We start from the raw sequence: 17118 nt of genomic DNA, 5'->3' as shown, positions 1-17118 counted from the left end.
ATGTAGAAGATCACTTCAGTAAGTGATCTGCTGTACAATTTATAATCTAAGTCTTATTCTAGATACTATTCTAACTTATTTGAAAATCTATCCTAACTTATTCTAATGACTATTCTAATTTATTCTAGAAATTATTAAATTTCGCTCTATGTGTCTATTAACCAGTTCGTATGGTAGTTTGCGTTTGAGCCTACGCACTTCACTGTCATCACGCACATTTAACTGTTTGGCCAGTGTATTAGGATGCACTTCAGACTACTTCGCATTAGCACTTCGAATTACACTCGTTATGGGTTCCATGGGGATATCGCGTTGAATCGGGTTGTTGGATACGTAATATGGGGCATCGCAATCGGACAATGGCTCGCAACACTTTCTTCTGGAACCTCTGGAAGATATCTATCTTATATTTGCTTGTAGTACCCCACAGTTCAACACCATAGGTCCAGATGGGCCTAAATATTGACTTATACAGCAAAACCTTGTTATCTAATGATAATTTAGATTTATGCCCTATCAGCCAATACATTTGAATTAGCTTAAGCCCAAGCTGTTTGCGTTTTGTCACTATATGTTTTTTCCAAGTCAGACGTCGATCAAAATGCATTCCCAGATATTTAACGCTGTCTGCTTGCGGAAGTTCATGATTATTCAATTTTGTTGGGGGATATGTTCTTCTGCAAAGCCTGAATGTCATATGGGTAGATTTTGTATCATTTGCTTTGATACGCCACGTTTTCAACCACAATTGGGCTTTGTTAAGATGAAGTTGGAAGTTTTTTTGTGGCTGAATCCTCTATATATGACTTATTAATCTTAAACAGAATCTTACAGGGATACAATTTTATATTAATTCGCTATAATATGAAATCACGCATACTTAGAGCCTTTCCTTTATATTATTTCCAGGTTACCCATTTAAAAACACAACATAATAATTAATAGTTAAGAACTCTCTACATGTAGCCAAATAATATACTAGCATTAAAGTTTTGTGTACATACCTTTCTCTCTTTCTCTCTATCAAATTAAACTTTTATACACTTTCCGCTGAATACGACTAGCACAAACACAAACTATTCTCGGAACAATCTTTTATTAACAGATTGCACTTTGCAAGTTTAAGTCGAGCCAGTTCTTACCAGTTCGGCTTATCATTAATCTATTTAACTCTCACCTCGTTCTTTTGTTATTTCTTCCGTTCCTATTTCATTCAGCGTCAGATCGATTGGCGTGTCCTTGTGGATTTTCATTTTGGATTTTGAAGAACCTAAAACAATTAGAGCTGAAAGGGTTAGCCTGAATAAATTTAACTAAAACAATCTGTTTATATTTAATTATTGGGCATGTTTGTTCAATATCGGGTTCGAAAAAAAGTGATTTCGGGTTTTGAGCGAAATAATACTGTTTTTTTTTGTGACGACCGATAACGTTATTGGAAATATTATAATTTTGAATTCTAGACAATTTCGGTTCTGATTGAACAAAAAATGAACCTAGTGTAAATTTAGGTTATTAGGATTTAGGAAATTTTACCCTTAGAGGAGGTTTGTGGATTTCGAAGTTCTAATATAAATGGTAATTTGATGGGATTTTGTTATGGCTTTAATAATATGTTAACAGCTCTGAAATATTTGTGTTGAAATATAATTGTTTTTCAGTTTGCTAGCTGGCGATGATTCTGTGGTTGTTTTTAGTTTTGTTAGCTTTAGATTGTAAATATTATTTAATTTTAATTTATTAAGACTAGTTTGGATTAACATAAATCAATTTCTGCAAAAGTAAATTTCCCTATGTGTTTTAAATTAGTGACTAATATATAGTACCATATTTTGGATTGGTATAATATTATAAGGTATTTTTCTTGAAATGATAGAAGTTGTATGAAACTCAGTAAATTGGACAAAGATCTATCAAACAAAGAAAAACTGAAAAAAGTGAAACTATAATAGTGATAGATTAGAGTATGTATGTTATAAGTATAGTATAGTATAGTATAGTGCTTTAAATTAAGGCAGTATGAAACTTATGAAGCTATTGAGTTATTCATAGTTTGAGATTATGAGGATGTGAGCGTATGAGGGTGTGTTATAGATGGGCAATTTTGTACAAATGTACGTGTGATTAGAATTAAAGCTATAGAATAATATGATATTCACAGATTTAAAAGTAATTTTTAATATTTAGCAGATTCAATATTTTACTGATTATGAAAATGTTAATATCATACTTTGGAATCCGAAAGGAAACTCTTTTGAAATATGTTTTGTCATGACAAAAAAGTATCATAAAAATCAGCGATAAAAGCAGTATGTTATATTTTTATCTAGCGGCCAAAGTTATTGAAATACAACTTAATATGTTCTACTATGGAAGTTGAATAACATATTTGACTATAATATATTATTTAATATAGTTTCCAAATGTAAATGGGTAAATTATCGTTATAATCATCAATTCATAGCTGAAGTTTGAAGAGCAAGTTGACCAATAGGTTTCTGTTGATGATGGACTGTTTTTTGATATATTTTAAAGTCTCCTTTTTACCAACGGGGGTTTATCTAGACTGGAACTACTATTTAACTGACCAATGACCAGTTTTACCCAGCCTAGTTGCAGGCGTGATTGGGACGGTTATTCCTTATCTAATTTTCCACTGTTGCCTATAAAGACATTTACAATTACAATTACAAACATAAAGTGTATCTCTGCCCCAGCATGATTCGAGCCCGCGACTATCGCAACAGTAGGAGGACCGTCCTGTCAACTTAACCATTAATACACCAAGCTTGCCATGTTGCAAAACTATTATGCTTTAACAAGTCTAGTCAGTGTTGGCGATCAGCTGCAATCGCCATCAGACAATGTCAGTCTGTTATTTGTCAGACCGTTTTCTGTGATTTTGAGCTACTCGCTGATCTATCCATCGAACTTTAGGAGAAATGTTATATTACTAAATCTACTTCATTAGATTTGTACTTTAACTGTGCGCTGTTTGTTGCATCTTAAACAAATGACTTCATTTCGAACATGGTCTCGGAGAGTACCATGTAGAGTTCAGCGACGAAACTTACATATGTCATAGTGTAGCTATTATATTTAACATAAGCTATCTACTACTTCTCATATAGATTGGTAAGATCTCGTGCTCTTCCAGCTTGGTTAATTCGATTTATTACTCCTACACGATTGATCCTAAGTACATGACATCCTCTACTTGCTCTAACTGGATCCCATTGAGATTTAGAATATAAAGAGATTACTTCGTTTTGTTTATCAACTTTCACATAAAAAAATAATAATTTCTCCAAATAATATGGAAATTTGAATTACATTCTATGTGTAAAAATTTGATATTATTGAAGCAAACACAGTGTTCGATATTATGTTATTTCCCCTAGTGTTTGTATATAAGACCTATTCGGTCTTATATATGTGAGTGTGAAATTCTTAAAAGAGAAAGAGAAATTTAGTAAGGATTATTTAGTTGCATGTATTGATTTAGTTGCATTATGAATGATTATCATTATTATATCATAAAATTTAATAAAGCCTAGAAAAGCTAAATTAGAAAATTTTAAATAAATAGAGAAACTTGAAATGGAAACATCTATAGGTAAACAGTAAACAATAAAAGCAATGTAAAAAGTTTAATGAGGATTAAAGTAGTTGCAATTGTTATTGTACTAAATGATGATTGAATAGTATAACTAAGTGATGTAAAAAAACTCATCAAGTAATTATTGAAAAATATAATTTATTTTTTAGAGAACTATAACATTAATCTTTGCAAATTTCTTCCCATCTTTCTTGATTTTTCACCACCGACGTCTAGATTATAATATTGTTGAATTATATCTTATAATTTATCGTATATTAAGTCAATAGATTTAGTCGTTGAGGTTTCATTAGCTATATGACACCTTCAAGACAAAAACACTAAGGCTTGTTTGAAGTCTCAAAAAAGACGCTTGAAAAAGGAATGAGAAAAACTTATGTATATATAATTATAAATTTCATATTATAGAACAATATTCAGAAAATCATACCAGTAAAAATATTAGCAACGTACAAATACTTGGTAAACATTCCAGTTACTCTGAATATAGAAAAACACTGTTCTTAAAACAGATTGAACATAGAATATACAAATTTATTAATATGCCAGAAAAAATGAAAATCAATAAATAAATGAAGAAATTATGAATCTTTGGGATAGATAAAAGAAAATTAAATTAATTTCGTGTTAAGTTTCAATTAGATAATATTAGAATAAAATTATCGATTTGGATAGTATTGTTGGGGCCATGAAAAAGGCCCATTTTCGAAGCCTTAATTGAAAAGCCGAACATATTCTTAACTTGAAAAAATATGTTCTAATAATTAAAATCATTACATTTATGCTGAGCTGTGATTTGCGCTGTTCACTTCAGTTATCTTACTTATTTTCGTTACCTTTCGACCGTACCATAAAACTGTATCTCGCCAGAATTATGACAGAATACGCTCATAAATTATCAACGAAAAAAGACCGGTGATAAACTTGTTACGTTTTTTTGTTTAGCATTTTATATAACGGAAAGAACTGAAAATAAATTTAGCTAGTCGACGATGTGGGAGGCCTATAAATAAAAATAACCATAAAAATGGTAAAGGAGATTTACAAACAATATAGGGATTATTAGAAACATTTTTGATACATATTGTGGGAAGATACTCTATATATTTTTTTAACAATTAATTATGAATGTGGATTATCACATTACCAAAAATATAGAAAATTATAGTGTAGAAAATGTAGATATAGAGTACCACTTACTTTTTCTGGTTGTTGCTGGTAATCTTGTTGTAGTTATTGTAGTTGGTTTTGGAGTAGAAGGCGTAGGGATATCTATAATTAAAAAATGTCTTTTAATGCTATAATTTATAATGTTTCTAAACCTAAAACTACTCATGTTATACCCTCTTTCTGATTGTAACTATCGTATATGTCAAAAGACTAAATTTAAAATCTTAAAATATTAAACAGGTATTTTAACCAGCGATATATATTGGTAAAAATGCGAAGCTTGTATAAACGGAATGACGTATTGTTGCAAAAGACCAATAATAACGGGTAACAGACGCAAAGTATATGACAAAGAAACAGTTGTTTGAAACTGGATGTTTATATAATAAGCCTTGAAATTCATTGTCTTTAAAAGTTTTTTAATCCTTCAGTTTGTTTTTTGCCCTTGACATCAAAATAAACACTTTTAAATTATTGAAACCAAAACCGATAATTGCTAAAAGTATTTTATGGGCTTAGCAGCCTATTCCTTCAAATTAAGTAACAATAGTGGCGAGTATCGAAAATACGGTTTTGATCCATAATTAGGAGCTGTATTAAGTGAGTAGCGAAAATAATTATGAATTGACTGGAAATTGTTTATTAATGGTCTGTCTGGCTTCAATCATATTCAAATCATGTGACTTGATTGTTCTTACTGTTCTTGATTCTCACTCCAAGACTCTTTTGGGTAAATATTCATGGTTAATCTTTAGTTCGTGCTCCTTGTCTAATTCTGCAATTCCTACTCTTTCACAAGCTCCTCCCTCGGTCTTTTGGTGGTGGCTAAGTAAGTTGTTTTAAGGAACGTTCTCCTGCATTCTGATTCGTTCAAATTATCGGGACGGGGAAGATTCTCCCATATAGACATTATAACGCGGATGGAATATGTGCGATACGGACGGAGATATGTTCGGGTATTCCACAATCTACAGACAAGCATATAAGAACCGCTCTTCTCTTCCGAGCCATGCCAATTTGTTTCAGAACTATAATCCATTTACTGTCCATCTTATAAACCGTTTGTTAATGTATTTTTTTTTAGCGATAGGGCTTCATTCTGTGGGTCCAGCTCCCATCGCTTTTTACGAATCTCTTACTGAGAATGGAGCTGTCGCATCACGTGCTGTTGTCCTCTTATACCACTCAACGCCAATGCCATTTAGTTTGTATCTTGCGCCAGTCTCCTCTGATACCTGATATTATAATATATTATTTCCTGCTGTGTTGTTTGCACAGCGGGATCCAGATACATATTTGTCTGTTGCTCAAGCTTTGAGGAATATTGAGAATATTGATTAAAACTTTGCTCTGGAATCTTTCGAGTATTTTTATACTGCTGTTGCTTGCCGCGTCTTACAATTAAATTCCGTATGGTCAGATAGGCTTGATGATGTATTTGTATACCATCCTTTGCTCACCTTACTTAAATGGCGGTGGCAACTTGTTAACCAATGCACAATACGCTCGGTCTAGACCTGTGCTTCTGCCATCTTGCAAGTATCTTGCATATTCGTCTCTCATGATTTTGTTATACAATATTACCGACGAACAGGTACTTCAGCACTTCGCAAAGTGTAAGTAACATATATAGGTTTGATGTGGTTTGTGTTTATTCTCCACTGGTTATACCTTTTCTCGATTTTATTCAGATGGCATTGGACTTATAACGGAGCCGTTTTGGATCAGAGTTCAATGAGAGGGTAGCACTCTGTTTAGCGTAGGTATCAGTCTGTGTCTCCTCACTAGTTGGAAGGTCCGCAGTGTTAATCAGGCACAACACCGGTCCCAGTACTCTATGGGACTCTCCAGTATATTTCATGAAAAGAAGAATATGCATCATTACGCTTAATCATGAAAGTCCTTTTCTTGAGATAATATGGGAGTATATGGTAATTTGTACGTGGAAACTTCTTTTAGTTTCTTATCAGAATACAAATTCTTGACTGCGAATATATTGGTTAGGTGCTCCTTCATTATGTTTACAATAATTCTTTCCATTGTTTTACCAATTACTGGTAGAATGCTTATAGGTTTATATGAGGCCCCATACTTTGATGGTTTGTCTGGTGTGTGCATCATTAGGATATGGGGAATTTTCCATTTTCCGGGAAATGTTCGAGCTTAAAGGAGACATTGAACATTTTAACTGGGCTCATAGTTTTCCTTATGTGGCAAACATAAGAGAGTTGCATTGGCCGGATAATAACCTGGTGAGTCTCCTGATTTGAGAGTTCTTATTTCTCTTAGATTCTGTTTTATTCGCAGATGTGATTTAAGGTATTGCTATATTATGGCTGTGTGTTCCTGGTCAGACTTAGAGAATGGTTGAAATAACATTCATTAGTTAGATAGTCACCAAGGCACACTCCCCTTATTTGATCTTGCTCATGATCCTATCTTATCTCTCATAGGAGTTATCTGCGCTTTAAGCTTCTTTATGACTTTCGTTGTCTTCCATAGTGAACAATTCTTGAGTTACATTTAGAAACTTTTCAAAACAATGAATTGTTTTTTAAAATCTTTGATAAAATGGGTATGGGCGGATTCTCGGTATGCTCTATAGCATCAATGACTTCTTGAATGAATTGTGGTAGGAAACTTTCTCTTGTTACAAACGGAAATTACCAAAAGGCCGTCATAACGGCTTCTATACATTTAAAAACATTCTTATAGATTTTATATTGTTATTAATTTGGCAATTATTAGTAATTTTACTCCTCACTGATTTACTAAATAGGGTACGCTCATTTTTCTTCTATCTAAAAATATGTTATCGTAAAGAATTTCTTATTTCATTTCTGTGGTTTCTACAAAAGCCTTTCTATATTTCCAAAACAATTTTATTCCAGTTTAATATGACAAAACATATAAAATGTGAAAAATAACTGTTTCCACACAGCAAATACTTATGTTCCCTCTCAGAAAATCTGATACAACTCAAAAAGACGGCGCCCAATACAAAATGAAGAAAAATATCGTCTGTAGCCTTTTCCCTCTTTCTTTTCCATTTTTTATTTTTATTCCTAAATAATATTGATGAAAAAAAATCCAGCGGATATCCGTGGATGAAAACAAAATAAAACAACGAATTGCTGTTGTTAAACTGCTGTAACTTGATTTTGACGGTTAGGATAGGAAACGGGGCCGTAATATTTGATAATTGTGGCCATTAACTGTGTTTTTGGAGATTTTCGTTCATTTGTTTTCTGGAAAAACATGCTAAAAATGTTAAGTATAAATAAATTCATTTTAATTTATTTCATAAAAGTAGTGAATTGACTTTGTTTTGTATATATATAAAGTTATTGGTAAAATTATATCTAGTCGAGTATTATTTATGAAATTATTGTTTATCGATAGCAACTATCTTATCAGGCTATTCTTTTTATTTTAGTCCTGGAGCTCTATTTTAGAATAGCGCCATATTTTTGGGCCTATAAATTTTATATAACTATGAATGAAAGTGTAGTTCATATAAAATTAAAGATATAGCGTTCCTAGTGTTGAAAATGGTTTAATTCTTGTACGTCTAAGGAATCCATAGACAGTTACATACAGCACAGTTCAACTTCTATTTTTTATAGATACACTTGTTTGTGTTATTAGATATGAAAACACACTCAATTTTGAGTTGATATTAAACAAATGAATTTTAAAAACTCGACCAATGAAAGATATTAAATTTAAGTTGGGTGACACTACCTGCGAATGGGTTATGGAACAAGTACTCATTAAAAAAATCGTCCATCATGTGTTATATATTTGGTCGGATTATTATATTATATTTACCGTATTTGACGACCAATTACTTTTTTCCTAAAAAAACTCGTCTAAATATTATAGAATAAATTCTGAAGCTGGAGTAAGATTTGGAAAATTATATACCTTTAATCTACTTTTCTGGTTTTATATTTGTATATAGATCGTTTTCTAATTATATTATTTTGTTGGAACCTACAGTTCCTCATGTTATAAGAATGTATAAAAAAGGTCTAGGGTTACAATAATTCCAACATTTCATATACCAAATATATCGGTAATTCGTTTCCAGTTTTTTCCACTAAAGAAAACATCTTATTTACAATGGATAATCATTTGATCCCGTGCATTTTTTCATTTCCCAGGCAATTTATTGATGCTATTCCAGAAAACCCTTTCTCCTTTTTCCTTTCAGCTAAACCATTCATCGACCTATTCGTTAACTTCTTCGATATTGTAAAAGTGGTGCTCTACAAGCACGTAGCCCATCAATGTGAAAAGGTCTAACTCGGAAGAAGCCAGGTCTGGACAGTACAGCAGGTGCCATAAAACTTCCCATCCAAGTTATTTCAACTATTGTTCTGTTGCTTCTGTTGTGACGGTGTGCTGTCATGCTGAGAAATCACCTTATCATAAACTTGAGCATATTATGGACGTTTATCCGATAATGTAGTAGTCACTGCTTTTCTTGTTTATAAAAGTTTATAATATATGGCACTAACCACCAAGTGGTTCTATCACCAACTTCTATTTTACTGGAGACTAAGTAGGGTCAATGGGTTTCCTAGATAAATACCTAGTTTTAAGTAACTGTGGTAAAGATAGTGAAAAGTTCTTTTAAGTTTCTGACATTCACTTTTAAAATTAAAGGCTATCAAGATTCTAATTGGATATAGGATATATATGTGTTACATAATATTTTTTTATTTATTAGCTGTAAACTTACTATTGCATAAACGTATTATTACATCAAATTGTTTTTTTTTCTCCTCTATAACAGGTCACTTGAAAACTCCCCAGCCTGACGTATAGGTGGCGGTAGTAGAATTAAATCCATATGTTTTTTAGTTAGCTCTACCACTTAAAAGATGCGTGTATAAATTTGATAGCTGTCGGATCGTTAGTTTGTGAATTATATCATTTTTAGTGAAACAACTTTTGTTATTGTGAAAAAAATGGATAAAAAGGAATTTCGCGTGTTGATAAAATTTTACTTTTTGAAGGGAAAAAATACAGTTGAAGTAAAAATTTGGCTTGATGCCGAGTTTCCGGACACTGCTCCAGGAAAAGCAACCATCTAGGATTGGTATGCTAAGTATAGACGTGGTAAAATTAGCACCGAAGACGGTGAACGCAGTGGGCGTCCAAAAGAGGTTGTTACCGATTAAAACATTAAAAAAATCCACAAAATGATTTTTAATGACCGTAAATTGAAATTTAATGAAATAGCAGATACTTTGAAAATATCAATTGAACGGGTATAAAATATCATTCACGAATATTTGGGTATGAGAAAGCTCTATACAAAGTGGGTGCCGTGCGAGCTCACTTTTGATCAAATACAACGACGATTTGATGATTCAGAGCAATGTCTGAAGATGATCAAGCGTAATAAACCCGAATTTTTGCGTCGATATGTAACAATAGATGAAACATGGCTCCATCATTTCACTCCGAAGTCCAATCGATAGTCATCCGAGTGGACTGCACACTATGAACCCGCTCCAACGCGTGGGAAAACGCAACAGTCGAAAGACGGCCGCATTTGAAGAAGAAGAAAGTGCTGTTTCACCAAGACATTGTACCGTGTCGCAAGTCAGTGAAAACGATGTCAAAAATCTATGAATTTGGCTTCTAATTGCTTCCTCATCCACCGCATTCTCCTGAACAGGCCAGCAGCGATTATTTCCTGTTCTCAGATCTCAAAAGTAAGCTCGCTGGGAAGAAATTTTCGTCGAATGAAGAGGTAATCGCCAAAACTGAGGCCAATTTTGAAGCAAAAGTCAAATCGTACTACAAAAATGATATCGAAAAGTTGGAGGGTCGCTATAATCAGTGTATCATCCTTGAAGGGATTTATGTTGAATAAAAAAAATTGTCAAAATAATGTGTTTTATTCTGGTGGACCGGGGACTTTTCAATTGACCTGTTAGTTAGCATATCATTAGTTTTATTTTTCTATTATATGCATTGTATATCATAATGCTTGTGAATCGATCCTAAAAAGCCCATGGGGCTGATGAAAAATTAAAATTAATATCGATAAATATGTATTATGTGATGGCTTATTTCGTGAGATTTATTTCGTCCAGTTCTAATTATATTATTGTCAGTCTTACTTAATTATGTTATACCTTTATTTGTCCGGGTATTTAAAATTTTATTATTTTTTTGTTTTGTTTGTTCTTCAACTTTTTTATTTATTTATTTATTAAATAATTATTAAGCTTTCTGAGTTACAATAAGAAATATTATTGCACCTGGGGACAATGACTGTTATCATTCGTATGTTGACACAATAGAGCTTCTTGATAACTATTTAGAACTTTATGGACATTATTGCTCGAATAAAACAATATATTATTTTGTGATTTTGTTTGTTGTTGAGATTAGTGTTATGAACATCCGAACTGTAGTTAAGGATAGATTAGAATATTAGGTTTTTCTAAAAAGCTAGATTTAATTTAGGCAACTATGGGTTGAAAAATCTTTCAGTAATAATTTATTCCTTCGTTGGTAAAAAACGTTTAATTAGTTAATTATTTTGGTTTAAAAAAAAACTTCAATTTTCTGTCAATTTTTACAACAGCAATAATTGAATAGATCGGTTCGTTTATATTACCAGAGAAATATATCTTCCTCTTTATTGCTGAAGTTTCAACAAACTTTAAAAAAAATGATGATACCTGCACAGAATATGCTATCGGGATGATGGAGAAGTTTTAAATTAGACGCGGCGAGAAAGAATTATGACTCGATTCTATCTTTTACCGATTCTAATGCCTGCACCCTACCGAAAAAAGGGAAGGACGAACGGTTATTATAAAAGCTGGAAAACTTTCCGGATACTTACGGTATAACTTAATGGTGCCGTCCGTCTCGCCCAGGGAGTTCTTCGCTATGCATTTGTACGAGCCGTAGTCGCTGCTGTTCACCGCCTTAATGGTTAATTTCATATGCACTTTGTACGCGTTATCGACCAGAACTGGTTCGTATTTCGTTCCTGGAACAAAAATCAGTTTTTAGCTAGAGTACTCAGCGTAGTTTATTATTGGTTTAGTTTTGAAATAGAGGGATACTATACTTGTATTTAAAATGTTCTACCTTAAATATTATATAAATTCTCAACGTTCGTGGTATTATAGAAAAATATAAGCTTTTTCGAATAAACGGTGAGCATTAAGGGGTATACATGAAAGGGAATTAATTTATACGAGGGTGGTTCAAATATGATGGAAACAATGCTGTAGATGGCGCGAATATAGGTCCCTTATGAACAGTGTGGCATAGATTTGGTCGGGAGTGCATGTTTCACGCACGTGCTACGACCATGAGTGAATATTAAGTGCCGACCACCGTAGCGCAAAATACATTCATTCGTTTTTTAGAGTGGGAAGGCGTTAAAAAGACGGAAATTTTTCTGCGTTTGCGATATCAGTTCTGTAGTGAGTGCCTGAGTGGGACTGATGTGTTTAAATGGGCCAAATCACTCAAGGATGGCCGCGAAACCGTCGAGAATGAGCCGCAGGATTGTCGACCGCGAACCAGAATCAGATCAGGCAATATTCGCCGCGTAGAACAACTCATTTTCGAGGACCGTAGGATGAATGTTCGAGACATTTCGGCTAAACTCGCCATCTGTTTTGGTATTGTACAGTCTATCATTGATGAACACCTTCAATATCGCAAAATAACGACGTGATGGGTTCCTAAACGGTTGATCTTCGAGCAAAAATTTACGTGGTTGGCAGTTTATCGCCGCTTGCTGACGCGATACGAGGAAGAGGGGGCGGTTTTTTAACACGAATATTCACTACAGACGATACATAAGTACATTATTGTACTCCCGAAAGTAAGCTATCGTCTAAAGAGTGGAGGAAGAAGGAGGAAGGGACGCCAGTCAAAGCGAAGACAAACAGGTCTGCGGGTAATGTTCTATGTACGGTGTTCTGGGATTGGCGGGGCGAGCTGACGTCGATTTCCTAGACACTCAACGTACCATTAATGCTGCATAATACTCTAACCTTCTGAAAACACGAAACGCAGGAGCACTCCAGCACGAAGTGCTACTCTTCTCCAGGATAACGCGCGCCCTCATAGCGCGCGTCTCACACTCGATACAATATCAGAATTAGGGTGGGAGGTACTGGATCACTCCTCCTACAGTACGGATTCATCACCCTTCGGCTACCACATGTTTGGACTACTGAAAGAAGTTCTCGGAGGTCAAAGATTCAACACCGACGACGAGGTAGAGGAGTTCGTGCGCACATGGCTGTCCGAGGAATTATTCGATATCGGCATCAAAAAACTTTCGGAAATATAGACAAAATATGTTACTAGTGAGGGAAAATACCTAGAAAAATGTTTATAATTTTTTTCAGTAGTAAATAGACGTGTCAGAGTATTTGTATATTACTCTTGTATATACTAGAAGTGTGAATTAGTTTTGACGAATATACAATAAATAACGTAATATATGATATAGGTCCATGTATTACATCGAAACGTAATTCTATTTTTAGATTAAATAGGCATTATTGATTGCCTTTTGGCGGATTTAATAGGTCGTCACCTACTAGAATTCTTTTAATAAAGTATAAATGTATTTTTATCAATATCTTATGAATTTAATCAATTACCTGGTATCGAACAATTTATCAGGAATAGAACATAATTAGGTGCTTGGTTACGCAAAGCTTTCCTTAATATCGTCCAAGTATGTCCATTTAAGTAATAGAAGTAATTCAGGTGCTTAACCTGACCTTAACTTTTGTTATATAGCTATTTGCTCTACACTGTTGATATCCCAAACAAACAATAGAAACACTACTTGAAACATTTTCTGATGCCAGGGCCATCATGGTAAAAGATATATCTTTGCCTAAGTCTATAGAAAAAGTACAAGTCGACAAAGAGCAGAGCAGATTAGACTCAAAGACAAGCAACTGTACTGATTAGTCGGAAGATACTAGCAATTTGACTTAAAATTTAGAATATTGGTTTACCAGGTATTATTAAAGAAATTTGAGTATATGGGATGAAAATGAGGTTGAACTCAAACATCAAACCAACTATTAATCTTGTAATTATTAGTTCATTAATTAAACAATGCTTATCGCTACGTAACCGATATTTAGCTGCACGATGACCTCGAAATCAAATGTATATATAAAGTGATCAAAGATTTCGCTTTAATACATGAAGTAAGGTTACTAAATCACAGAAACGTGAAAACAATATAGCTACTGTACAACTCGCAGAAAATCAGAAGACTGAAGCGAACCAAATCACATGAACTTCAAGTTGGCCTATAATGACAGCGCTCTTGCAACTACTGTTTTTGTGCTATAATTCTATTCAGTAAATGTGGCAAATGCACCGAAAGATGCGTATTTAACACAGAAATTGTTTTGTAACCCATGCAGAACAAAGCTGTTCAAGTGATTACTTAGTGAAAGTGTTAAGTTGGTTATTTCCAATAAAATTTGGCCGACAGTGGCGATAGGTAAGGAGAGATAGGGTAAGATATAGCGAAAATACAAAAGCTATGCCAAGGATTTTGGGAAAAAGGCTAACGAAGCATTACTGTTGGCCCTAATATATGAAATAGATACCAAGCACTGTAACTCAGTTCAGCCTCTGTTCATTTCGGATTTATAGTTTGAATTCAATAAACCGCTGTTAATGATCAAAAATTAATTTACTGAATATTTAAAAAACAAGAACCGAAGCTGGTTTGAATTTGGTAACTCAATCTCTTTTATAAACACTTTTTGGTTGCTTGGGTCCAAAACCGTTTATGTTTGTGTTAGTATCCTCATATTTCATTTTTATTCGGGTAGAAATATGTTATTAGTGATTAGTGATTATTAGTGATTAGTAGTCATTAGAGTTCTTTTGAAAGTTAACATTTATTTTCGATTATTTCAGTTGTGTACATTTGGTTACTGTACATTCGATTTTCTAAGTCTCTCGATGTCGGTTCCAGCCTTTGAAATGTTAAAATTACTTTCGTTGAAGTTGAAACGAATAATATTTCCTATAATAAAATATTCCTTATTGATGATAAAAATATATATAATTATCTTTAAATAAGTTGCGACGGTTAAATAGTTGATAAAGATTGATTGACGTACCATTGCTCTTTACTAATTAGTAATTTTATATCATTCAAAATGAAATTGTTATTTTGAAGATAATATATTACTGTAATTATCTCTTTTCCTTCCTTTCCCAATTTACAAAATAAATATGTACATCTCCGTTTTATTTATTGCCCTCTTGAAAAAACAAAGGTAACAACAGGTTAGAGTGAAATAGATTAAACCAAATACTTTTATTGTATTATAAAATACGGTTGAATATATTTAGCATCACTATTCCATTCCTTTTTTCATACTGCCACTTGCAAATTAAAAATTATTTTAAATGGACTGATCTATACAGCACAAGGAATTACACAATTATAGTCGTTCATTATTCTCTCAAAATTAGTATGTGTATATTCTCTTTCGACATTCTGACGGTCTATCCATTAAAACTTCATAACCAAGTTGTCAATATTCTTGATGAATCACTAAAAAAGTATACGGTATGGCATTGTTATAATGAACGTTTTCATAAGACATTAAAGCATTTTTGTCTAATTAGTGGTTTAAATATTGGTTCCGACGGCAATGTTTCTACTTCTAACTAAGATTATTAAGGGTAAGTTTATATTGTAAACGCAGATCGTAATAATCTGCACTTATAACTATTATGATAACAGCAATGTATTATTCAATGGTCTTAGCAGAGTTATTAAGAAGCACGCCAGTCTTCCCTTTGACTGAAGACATTATCAATAATCTATTCATGTGTACGGGCAGCCATAATGACGTTTTCCTATATGAACACGCGAGCATGGAGTAGGATTAAGGATAATTGCGTAAAGTGTAATAATATTACGAGAGCGATGAACTTTACCATCGAATCGTATACCATCCGAAACCGCCCTCTCTACCTGAGTGAGGTAAGTCTTATTGTGTGCGATGTAACAAATTAAATTCAGTTAACGCGAAACATTCTTGTCACACGAGATTTTCGAACTTGTACGGGGAACTGTACGCGCGATTCCGCCCGGTTTATATCTTTGTTCAGTTAGTTGCCAATTAATAGTTTTGGATGTTGAGTCTCGGGCCGTATATATGTGTGTGTGCAACACGCGAAACAAGCCACGCTCTATTGTTTCAGTTTCAGGCGACTTCGAGGTGTGCTATACTAGTGTGGGTTACATTTTCGCCTATAACCAACGTTCTAAACATATAAATTATATACTATTTTCATTATTTCTTCATGTGTTTCATTATTCTTAATTTTCCTTAAACACGCTTATTTTAACAGGAAGTTCTGTATATAATTTGACGTTATATTTTAATACAAAACCAAAATGACTAATATTATATTACAAACGTTTTTTTTTATAAAAAAGACTTAAGTCACAAAGTAGGAAGTTAATTCTAAGAAATATCCACTGTTGTCCAAAATATTCCTTGGTTTAGTTAAGTGAAAATCAGGCAAAAGTATCGCAGTTGAAGCTGTAGAGGTTACAAAAGGTAGATTGAAGGTGTTCAAAGATACCTAGGCATAAACTGTTCCAATTAGAAAACAAATATTTTAGAGAAAGTTATTAGTCGTAACCGTATTATATGAAAGCTATACGAAAATGTATTTAACAATAAACCCCAATTATCTTATATATTTATTAAACCTGTCGATAAAGTTAGTGACGTTAAAATCGCCTACGCCCAAACAGGGAGCGTTTTATAACACCTCGAGAATTATCGAGTGTAATCTCTCTTTTCCCTATATATCAGTATATTTTTATTATGAACAGTAACGTTGTTTCATTTAGGGTATAATAAAAAACATAAATTTAAATCACCAAGTTTTAACTTATGTGTGTTATTGTTAACAGTGGGTCGATAACTAAGAAAAGTATCACAGGATATTTTTGACATGGTTCAAAATTAGTTATGTCGAGAAGCTCACATTAAGTAGTAAGTCTTAGATTCACCGAATTGATCAAATAAACTGATACTTCTGCATGGAAGTCAGCTCTAATATATGAAGGAAGATTAAGTAATTCTAGATACTCTTAACTTTTATTTTTTAAACTTGATTGAATGATTATCACTATTATATTATTGTCAAGAGTGCAAGACATTGAGGAATGTAGTGATAACCAGAAGACGATAAAAATCTATTGACTATACTGCATATATGATAATTTCTTTTTCAAATTGTAATAATATATTTCTTACATT

The 17118-nt window shown here is 33.0% G+C and overlaps 1 protein-coding gene across 1 annotated transcript in view; it reads right to left on the bottom strand.

Annotated features, from left to right (window-relative positions):
• The window catches only part of LOC143200269 (neurotrimin), a 339465-nt gene that overhangs the window by 20288 nt on the left and 302059 nt on the right, over positions 1-17118 (bottom strand). The window contains exons 7-9 of the mRNA XM_076410706.1: positions 11664-11813; positions 4820-4891; positions 1178-1270 (exon numbers count right to left, since the gene is read on the bottom strand). Of these exons, the coding sequence (XP_076266821.1) occupies positions 1178-1270; positions 4820-4891; positions 11664-11813 (315 nt within the window). The remainder of the gene's footprint in view (positions 1-1177; positions 1271-4819; positions 4892-11663; positions 11814-17118) is intronic.

The sequence above is a fragment of the Rhynchophorus ferrugineus genome, unplaced genomic scaffold (assembly GCF_030347505.1).
Source record: "Rhynchophorus ferrugineus isolate W39M unplaced genomic scaffold, kcgeb_rfMv2 rfM1, whole genome shotgun sequence".
NCBI classification, from domain to species: domain Eukaryota; kingdom Metazoa; phylum Arthropoda; class Insecta; order Coleoptera; family Curculionidae; genus Rhynchophorus; species Rhynchophorus ferrugineus.
Note: the sequence above shows the minus strand (reverse complement) of the source record. Positions and strands in the feature narration are given on the sequence as shown.